General features: G+C 42.3%; 1 protein-coding gene across 1 annotated transcript in view; it reads right to left on the reverse strand.

The window, feature by feature from the left end:
• The window catches only part of LOC147698089 (acetylserotonin O-methyltransferase-like), a 684409-nt gene that overhangs the window by 555037 nt on the left and 105716 nt on the right, over positions 1 to 23656 (reverse strand). Inside the window, exon 3 of the mRNA XM_086934767.1 lies at positions 8195 to 8324. Within this exon, the coding sequence (XP_086790893.1) occupies positions 8195 to 8324 (130 nt within the window). The remainder of the gene's footprint in view (positions 1 to 8194; positions 8325 to 23656) is intronic.

The following is a 23656-nucleotide window of genomic DNA, read 5'->3' on the forward strand; positions in this document are numbered from 1 at the left end:
CCTCTCCAGTCACATGCGCACACACACTGCATACACGCACGCGCACACACACACACTGCATACCCACACGCTCACACACAGGTGCCAAGCCCCCCAAGCCCCACTTACCGCCTCAGCCGCCTCTCCTGACTTCTGCTGCCATCCACTTTGTGAGAGTGGGCGCGGGCTTCTCCAAAAGACGGAAGTCCCGCCCCACGACTGCCGTGAGCGTGCACATCCCGAGACCGGAAGTTCGGGAGAGTGCACGCTCACGGCTTGTTATAAAACCCACTTGATGTAAATTGGTAAATTGTCGCGCATATAAAGTTCACTGCTCTGATGTTTTCTAGCTAGGTTGCAATACAAAAATACCATACATGCATTATGTTTGTTGTAAATGATTCCCGGTACATTTCAAAACTGGTGATTCTATCAAACAGAAATTAGTAATTGCATTCCCAGTTTGAGAGAACAAATAAAGGATTTACCCAGAGGCGAACGGTTTTTGGTCAGTATTATAAGCTGGGATGCAGGTGCCAGCTACTAAAACGCCATCTCCTTCTCGCGAGATTTGTCACTGCCTGGTTTGAAGCCGAGCACGCGCAGCCCTGAGGGAAACCGAGACAGTGAGGCGCAGCAGGGGCACCGCTTCATCCATCTTGCAGCCCCACTTTCAGTCACATTGTGCTATGTTTCCATGCACTCTTCACGCTGCCATTGTCAGAAAAACAATACCAGGCGTCATTCGTGCTCTGCGCAGTGCATTGTATTGTGAGCGTGCCTTGAAAGCGTCCGCTTGATACACGTTCGACTGCCCCCGGCAGTTATTTAATATTCCAGCCTGCTGGGGCAGCCCATTACCCGGCCAGAAACGCCGTCAGTCACATCGACTGTCATTATCCAGTGACCTCTGTGACCTTCTGCGCCATTAGCATGAGCTTTACAGTCAGGCTCATAGAAATCCCCAGGGGGCGCTTCGTCCGGGGGCTACAGTGGCGTCTCAGGGGTTACTCATGTACTGGGACGCTGGTCTCGGCATCGGCATTACGAACAGTCACTTATCCAATGCGAAGCTGTCGGACTCTGCAGTTAAGCTGACGCGCGACTGCCTCATTGCTTGTGTGGTGTTTTTAATGCTGCAGAACAATATTTAAAATGTTACTCAAGGTAGGTGTTTAAAATGCAATTGTAAAAACATTATTTAGACAGAACAGCTCATTAAAGGCTTGCTTTGCTTGTTTTTTTTTGTTTCTAATTTATCAACGTTCGAATGAGTGAACTGATGTGAGGGAAGCTTGCTTGGTAGCATATGCCCCTCGCATTTGGCCCTCTGGGCTCACACTGTATAGGCCATGGGTATTTGTAAACATTTTCCCAGCAGGGCTGGACTGGCCAAACAACGTACATTGAAAGTTTGTGTTTCCATTTATAGAGGAGTGTCAAACCAAGTGCCTTAAAAATAAGTGCAATAAAATGTAATAAAATGTTACTGTATTTCAAGGACTGGGTTTAATGGGAAATACGGAATGCTTTGTAGTCTCCCTTACCCATGCATTTTGTAGCAGCTCAGACAAAATATTTGTTCCTATATAAATTCATCCTGTGCAAGATTTTAAGCTGTTCTCAAACCCGCCCTACCCCTCGTTCCCCTGCAAAGTCTGGACAGAGCAGCACCCTCCGCCCTTCTCTACTGTGCTTGACTTGTTTTTTTAGTGCTTACACATTCCTAATGGCACCTCTGGGTGCCTCTCCTCGCTTCAGCCCCCACTCCAGCCTCAGAGCGTGTGTATATTTCCAATGCTTGGGTAACATCCTAGGGCATCAGCTGCTTGTTTTCTTTACCGAGTACGTTCTTCCTGTGTGTGGTGTGGGCTTTCGATTCAGGATATATATATTTTTTTGCCGTTTTCTCCTCAAGAATATACATTTGTTTGTACGTGGGGCCGATTTTTGCATTTTAAGGCATATAAACATAACAAGCAGGGGCAGATACAATTTAAGGAGACCCCAATTACTGGAAACTGCAAAGAGCAGCACTTCCTACTGCACTGCCTGGCCCACGGCCCCCCCGACTGTCTGTCACCAATTCACCCGCCCAAAATCCAGAACTTCACCTTCAACCCAGATAGATAGAAACATTCCAAAGAAGCGTCCCAGATAGGGAACGCCGTGCAACTGCGTCATTGGTTTCACTTTCAGACATGCAGGTCACTGATGTTCTATTGCAAAAGGTTCCATAGTATGGCGTGGTATAGGTATGTATATAGTGCCTACTACCCCTTATGCAGCGCTGAAGTGGTTAGCGGACGGGTAGCATGCCACTCACTCTCTCTCTCACTCCACACAGCACTCTCTCTCTCCCTCCATACATCACTCTCCCTCTCCCTCCATACATCACTCTCTCTCTCCATCCATACATCACTCTCTCTCTCTCCATCAACACCACACTTTCACTATGTCCATTCCCAAATCACTTTCTATCTCTCATAGTCGCCACATTAATCACTCTCTCGCTCTCTCAAACCCACTAACAGCCTCATTCTATATCACAATTACCACATCACTCTCTCTCAATTGCCAAATCACACTCTCTCAGTTGCCAAATCACTCAATATAAATAGCCAACTCTCTCATGCCCACATTAAAAACTGCACTCTTGCTCTCAGTCTATACATCAGTCTCACTCTACCGCAATACATGTCTCTTGCTCACCCTCCATACATCACTCTATCTCTCTCACTCCAAAACACTCTATAACTCTATAAAAAACATACCTCAAGATTTTCAGAACTCACTCTCTCTCTATATCTCTATACAACACAGCCTCTTTCTCTCAATCTCTCTCATTCACAACATCTCTCGCAATCTCTCTATATATCCCTCACCACCTCTAGCTCTCTATACATCTCTCTACCTCAACACCTCTCTCTCTCTCTAGCTCACAAAAACACAAACACACTCCTACTCTCACAAACACACCACCTCGCTAACACACACCCACCATCACTCACACACACACACCCTCCCTCACACACACACCCCCTCACACACACACCCCTTCGATCACACACACACACCCTCACACACACACACACACACACACCCTCTCACACATAAACACACTATCATACACAAACACACTAGACGAAACAACAATAGCCGCCCAAAAAATAGACACAATCAACATAGGCCCCAACACCAAAGCTAACAAGACTAGAAACAACACAACACTAGCACACACCACCATAGCACACACCACAATATTAGCCAACAGCCTAGCAGACATCATTGTGGTCGCCATGGAACACTATGTGCCTTTTTTCCATTTAATTTGGCATGTTGGCAACAAAAAGCGTTCACAACGTGTATGTAACAAGCAGAATCACTTCACAAATAAAAACACGTTTTCAACAGTGAAAAATTAAAGGATTTTTTCCACGTATTATTCTTCATGTGACATACATAGTTTTTGTATTGAACCCGTTAGGGAGTTTCAGCAAAAGAAAAACACAGAGGTGGAGTGGAGGTCGAAGACAAAATGTACAACTTTATTATAAACAAAAGCTCACTCTATCTATCACATCACCACAGCATCACTCAGCACCACCACAGCATCACTCAGGGGCACCACAGCATCACTGAACGCCACAGCATTACGTGTCGCCACCACAACATCACTCAGTGCCACCACTGCATCAATCTGTGCAACCATTCAACAACAACTGGTTCAAATATGTTCTATCAATGTTTCAAGCTTTATTACAAATGTCACAAAAAGATGTTAATATTTCACTTCTGTTCTTGGATTTTCGTCACAATAAAATACACTGAACATAATCTTCACAAAAGTTATTTACAAAACTTTAAGCTATTGCCATTATAAATTACAATAACTTTTATTTAAGTATTAATTATTTAAAAAAATTAAAAGCCATTGTTATGTGTAATATCAATACATCTAAGTCACGTAAATACAACACATATTGCATTACAAATGGTATAGGTGTCATATTTGCAAAAGTTATAACTATTGGCATTGTAAATGACAAAGCTATTAATTTCGCTATTTTCAAAACCAACACATAAATAAATAAAAAATGTGTCATTTACAATACCAATAGCTCAAACTTTCCTAATGCGAGACCTATTGCATTGCAAATGCTTGTTATGGTTGTTTATGAATTTTATGAGATGTTTTTTAGCGATCAAGTAAGCGTTCTTTTTTGTATTGATTACGCATATGTCACTTTTAAATGTTGTATGTATAAATGTCTTTGCAGTGCTTTTATGATTTTAACTGAAAAATCGAATAAAGCTTACTTTTGATTTGATTTGATTTGATATTGGCTCTGATAATGCGGCTGAGGAGGTATTTAAGAATCAATTTTTATGTGGCTGCATGTCAGGACTAGCACTCAGTAAGCACCTACTTCAATTTACTGGAAGACCTGAGTAGATTATGTACGCAGTTATTGGTGCTTGTCGTTTTAATTGTCCTTTGGATGTGCGACTGCAATTCCTATGAGCCAATAGGAGGTTGTAGTCCAAAGGATGTGGAAGTCTGTGAATTTAATCATCCTTGCACGTAGGCTGACATGTAAATCATTGTGTAAAGTTGAAGGAGAGTGAAGGCTCTCGATATCGGAGCAGCCCTGTTTCCCCTCACTGCCTGAAATTCTGTTGTGCGAGGCCAGTTGGATGAAAACGACCCCTGTTTCTGTTCCTGTAGTTGTGGGGATTTTCTGGCCAAAGCTATGAAAGCAGTCATGATTGGAAAGTGTTTGAGAAACAGCGTCTTTGACTTTGTTTATGGTGGCTATTCCTGGAGGTATATTTCCTGTATGTTCAGTCTCCAAGGAAATTAATTTTCTGTAACGAAAATTTTTTCAAGTAAAAGCCGCATTTCTCATGTTATTCAGGGAAGCTTTTTAAATAATGAGCATTAGCTATGAGGATTGTGTAACAGCTAATTACAGACCTTCTTATTATGGTTAGTATCCATTTTTGTTTGAAGAATACGTTTTTATTTAAACACCACTCGTTGTTAGTAATTATTTTTCTGGGAAATGAGAATAGATTGTGAGGAATGTAACAAATTCTATTTCAAAAGAAAGGATGCTTTCTGAAATAAAAGAAGACAAAAGAAAGATACAAAGAAAATAAGGATAAGATTCTCTGGAGTGGCATTCAGCAGCTGAGACCAATCAGATAAAGGAGAAATATATTACTTATGTTTTTTATTTTTTGTTGCTTTTTAACCAAAAAGGGTATTTACACGTTATGAGATGAGTGCTTCTTTCTTAAGGATTAGGCTTATGGAGATTGTGTGCTAATGTGTCTTTCTGTTCACAGTTGGGAAACGTTTTGTAACTTTGATAGTTTCCAGTAGTCAGAGATTGGCTGTTTTCATTTGAAAGGACTCAATTATGCAAATGTATGAGGTAATCCATATACTTTATATAAGCGAGAGTACATGAGAGGAGTTTCTATATGTTTCATTTATCTTTTGTATTCTTTTTTCAGGTTTTCTTCCTCTTCCCTGCTGTTCCTACCCTAATTCCTTTCCCCCACTTGATCACTTTAAACTCCGTGCATTTATGGTAGGCGGAATTGTGGATATCAAGAGGTGGACCATTTTGCTCATCAGCTGATCCCGAGTTCCTTTTCATGTTTAGTACGTGAAACCTTGACACTGCAACTTGGATGGTCAGTGCACCCAACTTAGGTTTTTGTTTTCTAATATTTTTAACCCTATTCCTAACGTTATAGTATTGTGGGCGCCTTAGTGTTATGCTTTGATGCACAGCATTCAAGTCCTATATGTAGAAAGAATCTGGTGAATTACCCAGATTCATCCATACACTGATATACAGCATAGTTACATATTCATCATGACTGTCAGGCAGTATTTTTATTGCACTTGTTTTCTAGCAGAAAAGCGTAATCAATAATTATGGATCTTTTTTTAAAATTTTTATTAAAAAAACTTTATTTACGTTGTTCATTCATAAATGTTTTAAAATCAAGCCTGCTGTGCGCTCATTTGTACTGATTGCATTTCACACCATACTAGGTGCTTTATTAGGTGTTGATGTACTGATGGGAAAATCTGTAAAAATCACTCTATATTCATATTTCAAAAACATATACATTGAAAAGATGCAAGAGTCATCGCTAAGAGTTTTCAGACTAATAAATATTTTGAGAATATGATTGCTAATTACATTCAGCTTTCTATGTTGTACTCTAAATTGTGGCTACCACGTCAATAATAATTGATAAAGTATAGAGGCTGGTTGGTGTATGAATTCTAAACACTATTGCCCACATGCATCAAAGTAAATTGCATTCGCAAATGGTGCGAATCGCAATTTTCGGCCGTTTGCGAATGCAATTTACAAAATTGGGATGCATCATGTTTTCGCAATTTTAGAAATCGCAATCACGTTGCGATTTCTAAAATTGCGATTGCATTTAAGAAATCGCAATTTGAGATTTCTTAAATGCAATGCATGAACATTTTAAATTTGCAAATTCGCAAATAGGGAGAGGTAAATTACCATGAAGTTGACCTTCATGGTAATTTGTGAAAACTTTCAAAAATGCACAAAAGTGCATTTTTGAAAGTTTCATTTTTCACACACACATGCCCTTGGGGCATGTGTGTGTGAAAAATGCACATAAAGTTATATTTCAGGGGTGCAGGGGGGGGTCCTTTGGACCTCCCCTGCACCCTTGAAATTGCATTTTCAATTTGCAATTCGCAAATTGCTAATCGCAAATTGAAAATGACTTTCCATTAATTCCTATGGGCCTCTAGGCCCATAGGAATCAATGGGAAGGGATTCCTTAATTGCGATTCACAAATTGTGAATCGCAATTAAGGAAATTTGAGAAATCACAAAAAAAATGCGATTTCTTGGTACATAGCCATTTGCGATTTCTTAATTGCGATTCCTTAATTTTTGCAATTAAGAAATCGCAAACGGCAACAATGATGCATGTGGCCGTATGGAACTGACATCGTTTTTAAGAATATGCATAATGGCATACAGCAACGTTCTCCCTCTTAGTGGACTCTTGACCTAATGATCCCAAGTAGGGTCTCCAGCATACTCAAGTTGTTCCTACAGACTAAAATCTCTAATTTACTTTCTGCTCCTTTGCATAATTTATCATCAAATCCAAAAAAGAACAGTATGGCTCCCGTTAGGACATCAGGACTGCAGCAAACCAAACTCACATTGATTCTGTTCCAGACTCAGAATACCAAAGAAACCATCATATGAATGCGCTGCTTCCTAGGAGTAGACGGATGAGTCCGTGGGAAACAAACCGAAAACTGAAACAAACTGTAAACAATGGATACTTGCTCAAAAGCATACATACATCTGCATTATAAACATTTCTGGAGAAAGAATTGTCGAAAAGCAACACAACTAATTGGAAAAGGGATTTCCTTACAGTCTTCTGCCTCCTCCCCCGTTAATCCATTTAATGTTTTCAAACTGTCTCTCATCTCTCTTTGCAAATTCCATTCGCCTCTCAATCTTAATTTCCTTCTGATCACCTATATATCACTTTTACATGCACGCAGTACAAATCATTTTCATCAATTTTTTTACCTTCCGAAAAGTCCATCGACCAAAAGTGTAAAAACATGATACTGAAACATGTGTATTTGTAAACTCTACTTTCCTCTTTTCAGTTATGCCATTATAACACTTGGTGTTAGCTCTGATATTAGTTCTTGCTTTTAATTTAGGCGAATACAATTTATCGAGCAGTGGTAAAAGGCTCAGGGTCAGAAAAGGTGAACGTTTTAGGTCTGAAGCTTTATAAAGTTAGTTCAACTCTTATTCCTTTAAGCTGTGCAGTTGCATAAATGGGAAGGGCAATCCCCCTGTCTTGGTGTCAAGACATAGCTGAAATATGAGGTTTGTGAGCAGTTGGCAGATTCAAAAACGTCCCAGGCTTGGCCATGTACATGATTCAGCGTTTCTAAAACAGCTTAATGATGTGAATTCAACTTATTTCAATTCATTCTAGTTTTTTTTTCAAAGAAAGTTAAATAAAATCATAAAGGAAGGAACATTCTCGTGAAATCACAAGCATTTATGAACAGCGTAAGGAATCTGATTTAACAAGAGCAGAGCTACTTAGCTCTGTATGCAGAAGGCAATGGAAACATTAAGAACAGCCATTCTTTACTTACCTCACAGCATCTGCCAAATATTCAAAATACTTGTATATCGTATGAGAAAAGTACATCATCATGGTATGCAAAGACTTTGGGCTGGACTTTGTAAGGTAGATAGCTGATAGGTCTGTGTTCTTGTAAAATGCTGCAGAGAAAAATTGGAATCAAATCAGCAAAAGAAAATGGTATCTCACACACTGATACATAATGAAAAATACCAATACAAAACAAAATGTCACAGTAGGCTGTTCAACTGCAGTGGTAATTACAGGAGTGAAGATTAATATATACAATACTGATACGAAACAAACTTAGTGATAAATGGCCTAGTAGTTGTGGCTAAAATATTCCTATTAGGTCAGGGTCAACAGTAATTTACAAAACATTTGCACCTTTTGTAATGGCAAATATGAACTAAAAATAGTGGAATAGAATGCTACACGGAAGCCTTTCGATATGTTAGGACTGATTCACACATTTACATCCATCACCTTTTTGGTTTCTAAGTGAGAACACATAAAAAGAGGGATGTGCGCTGACATGCTACCTGAGCTGTTGTGCCAATAGAACTCAGCGTTCACCTTACTGATGTGGTATTAAGATGTGCCAGCGCAAGTCAAAATCGTCACACATTTTATGGAAAATTCAAATGTATTGCTTTCATTGGATAGTTTTATGGTGCTTGACTGTTTGAAGGATTCCGAGTCATGTATAGCAAAGATTGATCATAAATCCCTGAACAAAAAGAACACAGCCAACAAGTGTTTCGCCCCCTCATATTGGCCTTCTGGTCTGGGGCTTCCTCAGGGCTGTACATTAGTGAAAAACCAATATAATGATACGGTAAACAGTATTAGGTACATATTTACAGGACAGCTGTATACAGTGAATACAGTGTAATAGAATCAAGAGGAGAGGGAAAGGAGGATATGGTTTAAGGAGAAGAAAATAAAAGGACAGGAAAGTGAGGGAAATAGAGGACTGTGTTAGTCGCAGAGACAAGTTGAAGAAAGAAAAGGGGGAGAGATGTCTGGAACAAGAAAATGGAGGGATTAAAAAACACAAAGAAATATTGAGAACAAAAATAGTAAGGGAGAGATTATAGCCCAGATAAAAGACAGTAGGGAACGGCGCAAAGGAATAGGCGAAGAGTTGAATAGGACGATAGTCAAAGGGAAGGAAGAGATGCGATTAAGTGGGGCACCGAGCCGGGGTATGTGCAATGTGAAGTGGTAGCACAAAGTTGTGAAAAGATAGAGAAAACAGGGTCAATAGATTCACATAATATCAGAACGTGCCCCAATTTAAAACTCAGTTGTATAGGGCACAGTAGCAAACATCATAAATTGCACGATAAATCATGGAGATACATACGATTACACCCAGGAAATTTAAGTCTAGGCAGTGGCCTAAAATATATAATATACTTCTATACTAAGGTAATAGCAATTATCTTGTAGTACCTAGGGTAATCATGGTTAGTAAGAGCTACATAGTGGGTTTAGTAGTCGCAGAATGTTCATGATCGAGGGGTGAAGCTGGTGATTCCAACCCCTGAACTAGCCTATAATCTGCTGCGAATGGAGCATTCAGGAGCTTGTAACTATGGCCCTGGGAATGTTGCAGTTGTAAGGGTTCCTCATAATCTCTGATTCCGCCCCTAACCAAACATGCATTTCTGCGTCCTTATTAAGTCCAAGTTTGACTGTTTGCCAATTGCGTTGAAGGAAAAGTCTGTTTCCCAGTGCAATGACTTGGCTGAATTTTTTTCAGCAAAAGTGAATAAAATATATGCCTCCTTTCCCTGCACTCTCACTCCCACCCCTCCGCTAATTCAGGATAAAATCAAGACCTTAGACTCCGCTTCAGCCCCTCCACCTCTGCTCAGTCACTTTCCTTGCATGGATCTCGAAGTATTGGAGTCCATGGCTCGGAAAGTAAAATCCGGATCTCCATCTGATCCAGCACCCCCTGAGGCAATGATGCTGGTCTTTCAGACTGTCCTACCGATCATTAGGAACCTGCTAAATGCCTCCATTGCCTCGGGCATTGTCCCTTCTGCTTGGAAACGGGCGATGGTCCGAGCGCTGATAAAAAAGCCCAACCTGGAACCATCGGATTTTGGGAACTATCGTCTGATTTCCCTGCTTCCCTGGGTGAGTAAGATCGTGGTGAGGTATGTCAATCTCCAGCTGGGCAGCTTCCTTGAGGATAACCAGCTGCTAGACACCACCCAGACAGGGTTCAGGCCTAAGCATGGAACAGAATCCGCCCTCCTAATGGTCATCGAGGAGTCCAGGAAAATCCTTGATCAGGGAGGATCAGTGGCAGTGATCCTCCTTGATCTCAGTGCGGCATTCGACACGGTCAGTCATGCCACCTTACTGAACCGTCTTTTGAATGTCGGCATTGTGGACAAGGCGTGGCTCTGGTTAAAATCTTTTTTGAGCAACAGGTCATTCCAAGTGTTTGATGGACAGACATTGTCTTCTAGCATTCCCCTGAAGTGCGGAGTCCCGCAGGGTTCCTCATTAAGCCCCGCGCTTTTCAACATCTATATGAGGCCACTGGCTAAGGTAGTTCGTCCGTATGGAGTCAAGATCATATCCTATGCGGACGATACCCAGCTGGTGGTCTCATTAGCGCAGGAGGCTCTTCAATCACGATCAGGGGGACTTACCAAATGTCTGGAGGAGGTGAAGACCTGGATGACTCAATCATCATTAAAATTTAATGGTGACAAAACGGAGCTCATGCTCCTGGGCCCTGCCGACCCCACATTTTTCAACTCATTGTGGCCCCCCGTCTAGGTCCCCCCCCGGGCCCCGAAGGATAACATCAAAAGCCTAGGGGTATGGCTGGACAGGAGTCTCTCACTCAACACCCAGGCCACAAAGCTTTCAGCCACCTGCTTTGGAATACTCAGGACACTGAAGAAAGTTCTTCCTTTGCTCCCAATGGAGGCAAAGCAGATAGCCATACAGGGCCTGATACAATCACGGCTGGACTCCAACAACGTCCTATATCTGGGTGCACCAGAGTACACCTTAAAGAGACTACAGCTGGTACAAAACTGTGCCGCGCGTACTCTGCTGCAGATTCCTCACAGATTGTCAGTAAAGGCGGCTCTGACCAATCTTCACTGGCTCCCAGTGCGTAAGAGAGTCTTTTTTAAAGCAATGTGAATTGCCCACCAGGCTTTCTGGGATTCGGGTCCTCCAATCACCCGTGATCTAGTAAGCCAGTATCACCCAGGTAGAAATCTGCGCTCTAGTCAGGCCTTCATGGCAGCAGTCCCCAGAGTCAAAAGATCTAGAACTGGCGGAAGGACATACGCCTTCAACGCCGCCAAGATCTGGAACTCCCTCCCGCTTCACCTGAGATCCAATCCTGATCTCGCTTCCTTCCGTAAATAATTAAAAACACATCTATTCAATTCTGTTTAACTTAACTCAGTTTTTTCCCTCTTCTTCTGGTTCTCAACCTGTTCATCCTTCACTGGTTCCTTTTTAGCGCTTGGACGCCTCAGGGCAGCAATCGCGCTGTTATAAATTCACTTTCATTCATTCTTTCATTCACTGTGTTGAATTGTAGAATCAGTTCACTCTCTCTTCTCCGTAGTCCGAGTTTCCGGGTTTCCTCCTCATTTTAATGGATGTATCACCTCAATGCCAAAGAAGGTGAAACCTTTCTTGTGTGGATGTGCGTTATGAAAGTGGTTTGTTAACGGATGGCCAGTATTCTATTCGTTGATGTTTCTATAGTGTTCCTGAATTGATATGCATTAGGATCAAATCGTACTCCCTATGTAAGGTCGGTTGCATGGGCAAAAAATCACGTAGATGGTAAACTTGCTACTGCAGTCAATCCATTCTTTGATTCTTAATTGTTTGCCCTGTGGCATGGGTACACTTTGGGTTTTGTTGATACCTAGTTTGCAGATGTTGCAATTATGGCACATATGAAAATCTGCTGGTCTGTCTAGTAATGTGGTTGTCTTTTTTAATTTGTCCACAAACTAGGATTCAGTGTCAGAGTTTCGTACAGGTGTAATCTAAAGTCCTGTTGCCAGGGGTCCCTTACTTATACTAAGAAAAGGGGTTGGACATACTCTGGGGACCCACCTATGGGATGGTCTGGAAAGAGGGGTAGTTACATCAATTTCCTTTGTCCAGTTTCACGTAGAGCAGGGGTTAGCAGCCCCTGCAACCGGTTTGAACTGGGCTATGCACAGGGACACCAAATGTGCCCCCAGTGCAGACTCTAAAGCACTCCTGGAGTGCACCCACTCAGCCTAATACACTAAAGCCTGTCTGGGAGGTGGTTACACCTCCCTGTGACAGGAAACCTATTGTCCAGGCCTCCCCTGCCGGAGTTTCATCCAGCAGCAGGAGGTCAGATCTGTGTCTGTGGCTGCACCATCTATTTTGTGATGCCAGGGCTCTTTAAAAACTACTACCGGTTAGACTAGTGTGTACATGTCACTCCCTCTAGAAGGGTTAAATTCTACCCCCACCGCCAGGACTGGTGGGGGGGGGGTGTAGGATTCTAAATTGTTTGACACCAAACACAAAATGTTTCCATGCAGCCATTCCAAAGTTAGCATTTACCGCAAGGTTTTAATGCACTTAAGGGTATATGGTATAGCTGCATCACAGAACAGCCTCAGAGAATAGGCTCTGAACACGCAGAGGGGTCCCGCTCATGCATGGGCACCCTCTCATACAAAACCAAGCACTCTGCCTTCAAGATTGATAAGGCCTGCCATAGGAGTGACTGATAGGTTTATATGTGTCAGTGATTAACTGTAGATATAGGTAACCTATATCTTAGTAAGGGGCTCATGCACCCCCTTACCCAGGCTGCAATAGCAGTCCTGTGGTGCCATTTTGGAAGGCTTCCCAGGGGTTGGATAATACATGCTTCAGTCCCTGGTAGGCCACTGGCTTACCTATGACCTTAGTACCTGGTGTACCATATACTAGGCGCTCACAAAGGTGCCCCAGTACCAATCTGGAGTGTACCTAAAGTACATGCAATCGATTTAGAGAGGAAGCAGCTAGGCTGGGATGCTGGATAGCAGGGCCCAAGCCAGCCTAAAGTTGAAAAACAGTGAAACACCATCAAAAAATGGGGGCAACCATAATAAGCAGATCCTACTATCCTACAGTAATAAGCAGACCTCAAACATCTCAAATGATAAAAGCCACTAGCCACACATCACAATGGCAATAACCGAAACTCAACACTTGCAAACACTGCATCTTAGCCCACTCCTGACCAGGGGATTAAACAGTCATGGATAAGAGCCGCAGCAACAAGGGTTCCGCTGTACCGAAGTAGACGCGTCCATCCCTATTCCGATTCCAAAATCCCGGTTGTTAAGTCAATAACCCTCAGCTGTATAATCTCAAAACACACTAGAAGGTTTGGGAAAACGTACCCCCACGCCAGAGGAATCTTACCAGTACAGGCCAGCTTTCAAGCAAGCATACCACGGCAGGAAGGAGTTCCCACGTCCCCGCTGCATTCTCGTGAGTTCCAGCCTTTATCTGGACGAAGTTCCTGGATGCCTTCCAAGGTACATGAAACAATCTCTCACAAAAACAATCCTTGAACGAGATTAGCCTAAACAACTTGCAAGCATGGCTGTGCACGCAGCTAAAGCTCAAGCCAGGCAGAGTCAGAATTCAGAATGACATGAGGCCGTGTCAAAGCCAATAGTAAGAACTTTATAATACTTCCAATGTACAACACAATGCACGTTTGTGCACCACTGCTTATAGCATCACATACTTCATCTCTCAATGTACAAAAAAGTGCACATTTGTGCACCACTGCTTATAGCATCACATATTTCATCTGTCAATGTACAACACAGTGCACCAGGTGCACCACTGCTCACAACACTGCACTTTGAGACCAAAAAGTACATTCCACACCTCTCTCTCCCCCTCATGCTTTCAAATGCACATCCCACACATTCTGTTCCTGGCAAGGCTGCTCTACTCCGTGACGCCTCCCACTAAAAGACTACAAGATTACAAGAAATAAACCTTAAAGAGAAGCAAGGCATATGCAGGACACCGTATATTCAAGATAGGATAAAATAACACACCAAAGTCAATTAAAATATTGGTAGTCAAAGAACATCACAGGGTGTCAGACCACAAGAGTGCCTCTAGCACTACATTCTACCCCATGACCTTTGACTATCATTACATACATTTATCACAAAACTGAACTTCTTAACTGAAAAAACAACTATGATTGAAGTACATGTTAAAACAGTAACATTATAGGCTCATGTGCTGAACCGAAAGCACAAATATAATTGAAACACACATTAAAACAGTGAAATCATAAAAGGATGTAATAATCATTTAAAAGCATGTAAAATAGCTCATGCATATCCTGGATATTCAGCAAGAATAAATGTTTGATGGATACACAAAATGAATGATGCAAATAGAATCAAGCACATGAACTCAGTAATGCTCATAACATCACAAATGGCTAATACTGGAACTTCTACTGATGAAGCAGTCAAACATATATTTTGTGCTTAAAAAATAAAGGCAACATCAACACGGTTAAACTAAAAAAACTTCAATTTCAATTCACAACATTTTTGTTGTTCTTTTTTCCCTTCAAACTGAACAAATAATGTCCTTCGGTGTGAAAGACACACAGCCTTCTTGCATTCATAATAATAACTGTGAACATTTTACTTCATGTTTATTATATCAGTCCATGGTCAGTCGCTTGGTTAGTTAGTCTGGTTTGTTCAGCCAAAGGATGTCAGCTTACACCTTCCGGTGATCACTATAGGGTTGGGGGGGAGGGGAGGGGTCTAGTGAATGTATGGGACCATGAGCATACACAGTAGCAACGCTTTGTCAAATGTCAAATGTCAAAAGCTTTTATATAGGCCAACAATTCACCAAAAAGGTCTCAGGGCGCTCGGCAGAGAAACGGCAATTGACCATTGCAGGGAGCAAAAAGTGCCAGAGGGAGATTATTTAGGAAAGAGCCAGGTTTTCAGGCTCCTGCGGAACGCTGGATGGTTAGAGAGAGACAGCAAATGGGAAAGCAATTTGTTCCATAGCTGCGGTTCCAGATAGGAGAAAGCCCTGCATCCATTTCTGGAGGTACGTGCCTTAAGTTGAACAAGAAAGGACTACGTGCTTGAACGTAAAGTTCTAGACGGTTTATACCACGCTAATTTCTTTGCCAGGTAGGTGGGGTCTGTACCATAGAGGAGTTTGTGGGTGAGACTCAGGATTTTGAACTGACATCTTTGCCGCACTGGGAGCCAGTGTAGTTTTTTTAGGCTAGGTACAGAGGCAGACTTTGGAGGTAATCCCAGTACCAACCGGGCTGTCGCATTCTGTAATATTTAGAGTTTAGTAAGCACACCTTCATTGATTGACATAAGCATGGCATTACCATAATCTGGACGGCTGATAATAAGCCCCTGAACCAGAGGTTTTCTTGCCTCTAGAGGTAGCCATTTAAAGATTTTACGCAGTTGTTTAAGTATACCATTACATATGCCTGATATTTGGTTCACATGTGCTTTCATTGAAAGAGTGCTGTCTAGCATAATGCCCAAGTCACGTACCACTTCTTTTGGCTCTGGGCAGGGACCAAGTTTGTGAGGCCACCACTCCTGGGACCAAATAGTTTTGGCTGAGCCAAATAGCAGGATTTCGGTTTTGCTATAATTAAGCTGGAGCTTGTTATCACTCATCCATCTGCTAATATGAACCTTAGACATGTGTCCGGACACCGAGAATTGCAGGTAATTAATACCTGCATATCATCGGCATAGGATACTGTGGAGAAGCCATAAGATTTTATGATATTGGGCAGTGGGGTCACATATAGGTTGAACCGAAGGGGGCTAAGAATTGACCCCTGAGGTACCCCCACAGTGTCTATTTCCAGACACATGGGTGTCCATTTTGAGATAGGTATAGCGGCCGGTGAGATAGTCTTCGAACCAGGCTAAGGCATTGCCCCTGAGTAGAAACATCTCCTCATACCAATCCTTTATGTATACAAAAAGTTTATGAGAGTGCCTAGTAGTGCCAGTTCTTTGATGATTGAATGTATGATAATTGGAGGGTGATCTGGCATGCAATTCCCTCTTAAGCTCATCATTGAGAATATAGTGTTGAACGGCACACTAGCGGTGAGAGCTTACACCTCTAAGTGTATTTTAAGAATCTATTTTGAGAACACCTACCCCTCTAGGCTTGTTGTTATTCAGACAGGTTTAAGCACTACTGTGAATTATGGTGCTTGATGGTTTCATCTGTGGACATTTTTGACTAATTGAACTTGGGCCGTGTGATATGGAAAAAAATGTGTTTAGCGTTTACGGATGCTTAGATTGCTGCTATACTTTCTGGTCCATTACTCTTTCGGGATTCTGCTCTCGCAAACACTACCTGAGCGAGAGAGGAATGGGAAACATTAAGTAATGCTAAAAAATGGCAGGTGAGGATGGCATTGCATTGGGGCTTTAATTACCAAATATTATTGAGCAGGCGCTGCCCCTACTAGCCTCCTGGTCAGAATTGAGCCCAGAATCTTTTTGGAGGATAAGCAATTCCGGGCGGATTGGAGCTTCATTGCTAACAAGTTCATCCAAACTGCTAAACAATTGAGTGAAGAGTTGTTAAAAGAAATTTTGGATTTTGAAGAGAGTATAAAATGGACACAACCATCATTGATGCAAAGGAGCATCTACAGATAATACAGGATGACCTAGCTGACTATAAGAATGACATGATGAACCAAAAAATAAAAGGACTCAGAAGAAATCTAGAGAGATATTCCCATGAATGGGCATTCCAATTTACTGAAGATAAGTATTATTAGCCAGGAAACTAGCAGGCCCCACAGAATAGATATCAGAGGGGTGGTCGACGGCAAGTAAAACGTATCCCTCAAAATTGGACTTTTGATAACACCTCAAGTGAAGAAGAAAACGGTGCACAAACATCAGATGAAGGAAGGGTTAGGTTTAACCCCCAGGTACAGTCAAATCAGGATTTAGGAGTGCTTGTTCACTCTTTTTTAGACCCAGACCCAGAGGGGAAACAGAGGGGGAGGCCTGAGGGGCAGAAGCAGGGCCCATCAGAACCAGCCACAGACATGGCAGATGTTCTCACCACGGGTACCAGGCAGCAGAGGCAGGACCCCGATATGAACAACATCATGTTTAACCTCTCTGATCATCAGTTAATAGCTTGTGAGTTAAGAGTCCTAAATAAAGGTTTGGGGTATGCCCCTACTCCCCGTTATGATCCATTTAAATGCAGAATGGAAATACAAGAAATGATGAGGAAGATCAAGATTAAAAAGTTTTTTGCTAATAAAGAACACGGTCCACCATCTGTTTTTTCAACTAATCTCCACTGCCCATTTTAATTCTGCCTTCCTAGCTCTTCAGTGGGTCAAGAAGTGTTAGCCTTTGAGAGGAAAGTGCTCGATGAGATAAAGGCGTTTGAAGAATCACAGAAACAACACGCTTTTATTAATATGAGTCGGAGCGACTGGCAAGCAGTGAAATCGCTGCAAGACAATACCTTACTGACGATAAAGTCCGCCGATATAGGCGGGGCTGTAGTACTAATGAACAAATGCGATTACAAAGTTGAGGTTATGAGGCTATTACAAGAAAGGAAAAACTATCAACGTCTTCCTAGAGACCCGGCAGAAGAACTTCTGAGCATTATTAAATCCCTGGTTGGACAAGCGAAGGAGAAAGAATGGATAACCAGCAAAGAGGCAGATTTTGTAATCAATGTAAAGCCCAGAACACCGGCATTTTACATTCTGCCTAAAATTCATAAGGCACAACTCCCACCGCCTGGACGTCTGATAGTTCCTGGGAGTTCCTCAGTCCTAGAGCCTCTTTTGCAGTTTGCAGATTTATTTTTAAGAGAGTCTGTGTTGAAAAACCATCCTATGTTCAGGATACCACTGATATTCTGAATATAGATGAGGATATGGATTTTGACCCTTTACAACAGTTCTTAGTTGCTATCGACATCAAATCTTTGTACACTAGCATACCCCAAGATGCAACAGTGGTGGTTATACGACACTCCACAGTCCTTTGTGATGCAATGTGTTGAGTTAGCCTTGACTCGGAATTATTTTTGTTACAAGAACGAGCTCTTCTTCCAAATATCTATGGGTGCAACTTTTGGGCCCGGTCTGCCCAGCATATATGCAGGCCAGTTCAAAGAGCATCATCTGTATCATTCATCAAACCCCTTCCAGAGGCATATTTGCCTCTGGAAGAGGTATATTGATGATGTTCTGTGTGTGTGGTCAGGACCGGAGAGTCAACTCCATTTTGAAAAGTCATGCTTTAGTGCATACTGTCGACCTGGTTGTCCCAAAAGATGGAGGTGAGATTAACCCAACATTCAAGGGCAGAGGGTGCTGTTCCTTCATCGATTATGTGGTAGTTTCCTGTCTGTTTAAGGACTGGATAAGAGGGGCCAAGATTGAATGGAGCATATTTAGCGATCATAACCCTTTAGTTTTGTATATAAAAGATCTGTCCCCCAAATGTGTAAGGAGAGGCGTGGTGGCCGTTAGTAGCGAGAGGGTAACGGACCAGGGGAGAAGACTTAGATGGGCAAAACTGGATGGGGACGTCTTTTATAAATCCCTAATGGAGAAAGGCACCAAGGAGATTGGGGTGTGTCTGGATTTATCTGAGGATGGACCTGCTGTGGTTAAAGCTTTTGAGGCAGTGGCGCATCTGATAGATGGGCAGCTAAAGTCTATTCCGCATGGGAAAGTTAACAGCACCCCTAGATGGTTCGATAAAGACTGCTGTAGGGCCCAGAAAGAGTTAAAAATGAGCCTGAAAAACATCCCTAGGGACAAGACGCGAATTGCCCAGTGTAGGTGCGCATACAGAAAGGCGATTAAAAACAGGAAACTCACCCTACAATCACAAGCTTGGGAAGACCTAAGGGGCGCAGCAGAAAGAAGGGACATCAGTGCGTTCTGGAAAATAATAAACAACCCATGTTTCCAGGATGCTAATGCTCCAGAAGTTGGCACATCCATCGTCCCAGGACAATGGTTTGACCACTTTAAAAGCTTATATATTCATACTGTCAGAATAATCAGGATGACAGGAAGGGCTGCCCGTGGGTAGCGTCAACTGAATTCACGTTGGATGAAATAGTAGTGGGTATTAAAGGTCTAACAAAAAATAAAGCCCCAGGCCCAGACGGCATTCCACCTGACCTTTATTTAAGTTACGTAGAATTATGGGCCCCCATACTCACAAGAGTACTAAATGCAGCTTATGCAACCAGTCTTCCGCGTTCTTGGTCAACGGCAACAATTGTCCATATTTTTAAAAAGGGGAATAGAGAGAATCCCCAGTGCTACCGTCCCATATCTTTGATCGATGTTACGGCTAAAGTTCTGGGGTGAGTGGTTTTAACGCGCCTTATGGACTGGGCCGACAAACTTCAAATTATTACTGACACACAGTATGGGTTCAGAGCAGGAAGATCCACAACGGACCAGTGCCTGAATCTGTATCTATTGGTGGCCAAATACCCCCTAGCTAGCAACGAGGCAGTTTATTTAGGGTTCATGGACCTCACTGCAGCCTTTGACCACGTTAATAGAGAGAAGCTGTGGGCCCTGATGATTAGATTAGGAGTTGACCAGGGCCTGGTTAACATTCTGAGAGCCCTTCACTGGAATACTTCTGCTAACGTTCGTTTTAATCTCGAAGGGGGCCCATCTTTTCTTTGTACTAGTGGTGTTAGACAGGGATGTATTCTGGCCCTGTTCCTGTTCTCCTTATACATCAATAACCTAGACCAGGCACTAGGTACATTGAAAGTAGACTCCCCAAGAGTTGGTTCCCGTTCGGTCCCAGTGCTTTTGTACACCGATGATGCGGTTCTTTTAGCCCGCACTCCTAAGGGGCTTCACCGCCTGATAGATGGGTTTGTCAGTTTTATGGATACAGTAGACTTATCGGCTAACTTAACTAAATCTTATGTCATGCTGGCCGGATCCAAACCGTGCAAGAAGTTTTCTTACAAAATAGGCACTCACAAAATGGAGCAGGTACAAACCTTCTCATACCTGGGTAAGCTATTTGATGGATTTTTAAATTTTAAACTTTTAGTTGAAGAGCGGTGTTCCAAATTAGTGGCCTCTACTGGGTCGATAATGAACTATGGACGCAGATTGGGCCGGTGGTCCCCAGAACAGGTAATGAATCTGTATAGCTCAATCTGTTGCTCCAAAGTGGTTTGTGGATCTGAAGTTTGGGGTTTTGTAAATACCAATCAGATTCAGATAGAAGAGAATAAATACCTGAGAAAGGTACTCAAGACCCCACAAAGCACGCCCGCCTATATTACCCCTGAGGAATTAGGCAGGGTGTATATTGAGGACCTGATAAGGCTAGACCCTTTATGGCCTGGTTAAAAATCCGGTCAAACACGGAGGCAGATTTGAGTAGACAAATCATTAAAGATTGTATAGACAGGGACAAAGGCATGAGTATCCCGTGGCTAAAATATGTGAAGACCACTCTTGATGGAATCGGGTGTAAGGACCTGTTTACTAACCCAACAGTTATTGTCCCCCAAGATAAACAGAGAATTAAAAGAATTTTCCTGGCCACAGTAGCCTCACGCAGAGCTGCTATGGAAGGTAGGAAGCCCACAGTCTGCGCCCATAGCATGGTAAAGACAGGGGAAGGAATGAAACCCTATCTAGCTCTTTTGTATAATGCACAGGAAAGATTTTTAATAACTCGTTTTAGGCTCAACCTTTTACATCACTTACTGGCTAATCCACCAGGTTTTACTGTTACGGTTGAGCAGAAGGGTGCCCGCGGCTGCGACAATAGGTCTCCGCAGGACACCCTTCATTTTGTACTATTATATCCATTTTATGCTTTACCCAGGCGTAGCTTTTTAGTAAGAATTTTAAAACAGGTTAAGTTTAGACACGCAAAGGTTACCCTCCTATTCTTGCAAAGGGCTAGTGATCCTTTGACACTGACATGTATTTTGAATTTTATTAAGATTGCTTTAAGACTCAGGAACTCAAGAGGGCTGTGCTGAATTAACCTCTGGGCAAATGTCTCCATTGTAACTTGTTATGAATTGTATTTTATTATTGTATTTTAAATGTATCAATTTGTACTTTTATGATATTTTTTAAATACTGAATAAAGGATTTTTATTGATTGTTTGATAGCCTCTGTTGGTTTTCAGGTCTATGGGTATGAGGACAATACCCAAATACCAATAAGAATGAAAGGAAACCTGAAAAACCTACAAAACCAGTTTAAAAACGGTCTTGTACAATTGTTTACCTAGATGAATGACAATTCTCCATGAATTCGGAAAAAAAACCTGAAATACTATTGGTCAGTAATGTTTCTTGTTCGCCCTCGGATTGGTGGCCTCAATCATTAGGATTGTACATCGAGCAGATGGATGACCACTTCTCTTAACCTAGGGGTTGTATTTGATTCCAAATTGTATTTTGAATTTTAAGTGAAGAAAATCACTACGATCTGTTTTTTAATTATGAAGAAGCTAAAAATGATTCTTCTTTTTATTCCACAGCTGGCTACGTGCTCTCCGATTCATTCCCAGATCTTAAGCAGATTGGACTATTGTAATGCTTTGTATGATTGTCTTCCAATGTATTTGATTCTAAAACTACAATTAATTCAGAATACAACTGCTTGACAGATTTTTAATCTTTGTTAATTTAATAACATGTCTAAGCAACTTATGAAGCTTCCTTTGCAGGGAATATGTAAATTTAAAGTCCTATGTATCTGTCATAAAGCCATTTTCCAAATGCATTATGCTAATTACATCTCCAATTTTTGTCAACAAATATACTCCTACCAGAACCCTACATTCAAGCTCTCTTAATCTTTTATTTGTGCCTACATTTGTGAAGGTTAGATTGGGAGGCTGCGCCTTCTCAGTGGTTAGTGCACAGGCATAGAACTATGAACAATTTGTGTTATGGATGGAGCCAAATCATTTAACATTTTGGAAGGCTCCAAAAACAACTATTTAAAGAACTTCGACAGACTCTTCTTTTACCTTCCTTAGTGCCAGGACACCTTTGGGCAATCATGTACTGGATAAATTGCTAATATTAATTATGATAATACTGAAAGATGAGACTTATGGAATCCTTTGTGAGATTGAAACTGGATCTTAATGGAATGGAGGAGAGACACAAACTGACGTCTGTTAGACGAAAAAGATCTAAACAATTTAATAGTGGACTGTCAATTGCCAAGGTTGACATACGTTTATTAAGGAAGCAGTGGAAGACCATCATGAAGGCTGTCGATTGGATCGCAGCTTTGTAGGTAAACTTGACAGTGTCCTCTATGTGGCTCTTCATTTGCCCTTTAGAGTATCACATTGCTGCTCATAGAACAGAGATTATCATTATACCACTGTGTGGAAAGTCTGTGCCCTCTGAACTGGGAAGTGTTATGCAAGCTAATAGCTTCTATGGAGGTTGTAATGCAGGTATTGCAGAGATTGAAGGATTGTCATTGGTGACCCAAGGGGCACTGTCTCATGTTTTTGGAAAGGCCTGTGGCTTTAGGCCAAATTTTTTGGTGGTGATGGGGAGACGATGAGCCATGGAAGGTGGATGGCATTGATAGTAAAGGGTACAGTATAACGGTCTGCCACAGTAGAGGTATAGGGTGAGCCACATCCAGGGCTGTAATATTGGTGAGATCTAGGGCTGCTAAGTCCTTATTGAGAATATCAGGTCTTCTAGATGTGAGGTCAGCGTCGGTGAGACCAGGGCTGCAAGGTGAAGCGATGCGGTGCAGAGTGAGGTACCCACAGACCACGGTGCAAGCTCAGTGGCAATGGGACGGTCATCGTCGGGAAGACCAGGGTTGAGATGTGAGATGCAGCGGTGCTCTCTGTGGTGCATTCATGACACAGAGCCAGCAACAGAGTAGGTGACGGAGTTGGCTGCTTTGCCTCCTCTGCGGCAACTGAAACCCACGGTTCCAGAGGCAGTGCCCAGAGGTGAGTGAAGTCTTTGCTGTCCCTGAGACTATGTGAAAAGGAGTAAAGCTTGGTTACATGCCCTTGGAGATACTCAGCAACAAGTTAGAGAAAGTTCAGTCCTGTCCTTTCCCTGCCCAAGGCAGAAGCAGCAACTGCAGGCCAACCCAACAAAGCTTCCACACAGCAAAGGGCAGTACTCCTCCTGGCAGCTCTTCCAGCTCTTCTTCTAGACAGGTTTCTTGATTCCAGTGAGTTCTAAAGTTTTGCGGTCTGGGCTCCAATATTTAGACTCAAAATTACTTTGTTCTCTGGTGGCAGAGAGTGTCTGTGCTCAGCAAAAACCAGTTCTGTCCTCTCTGGCCCAGCTTCCCAGAGGGGGTTGGAGACAGCA

Source organism: Lissotriton vulgaris, chromosome 8 (assembly GCF_964263255.1).
Source record: "Lissotriton vulgaris chromosome 8, aLisVul1.2, whole genome shotgun sequence".
Classification (NCBI taxonomy): domain Eukaryota; kingdom Metazoa; phylum Chordata; class Amphibia; order Caudata; family Salamandridae; genus Lissotriton; species Lissotriton vulgaris.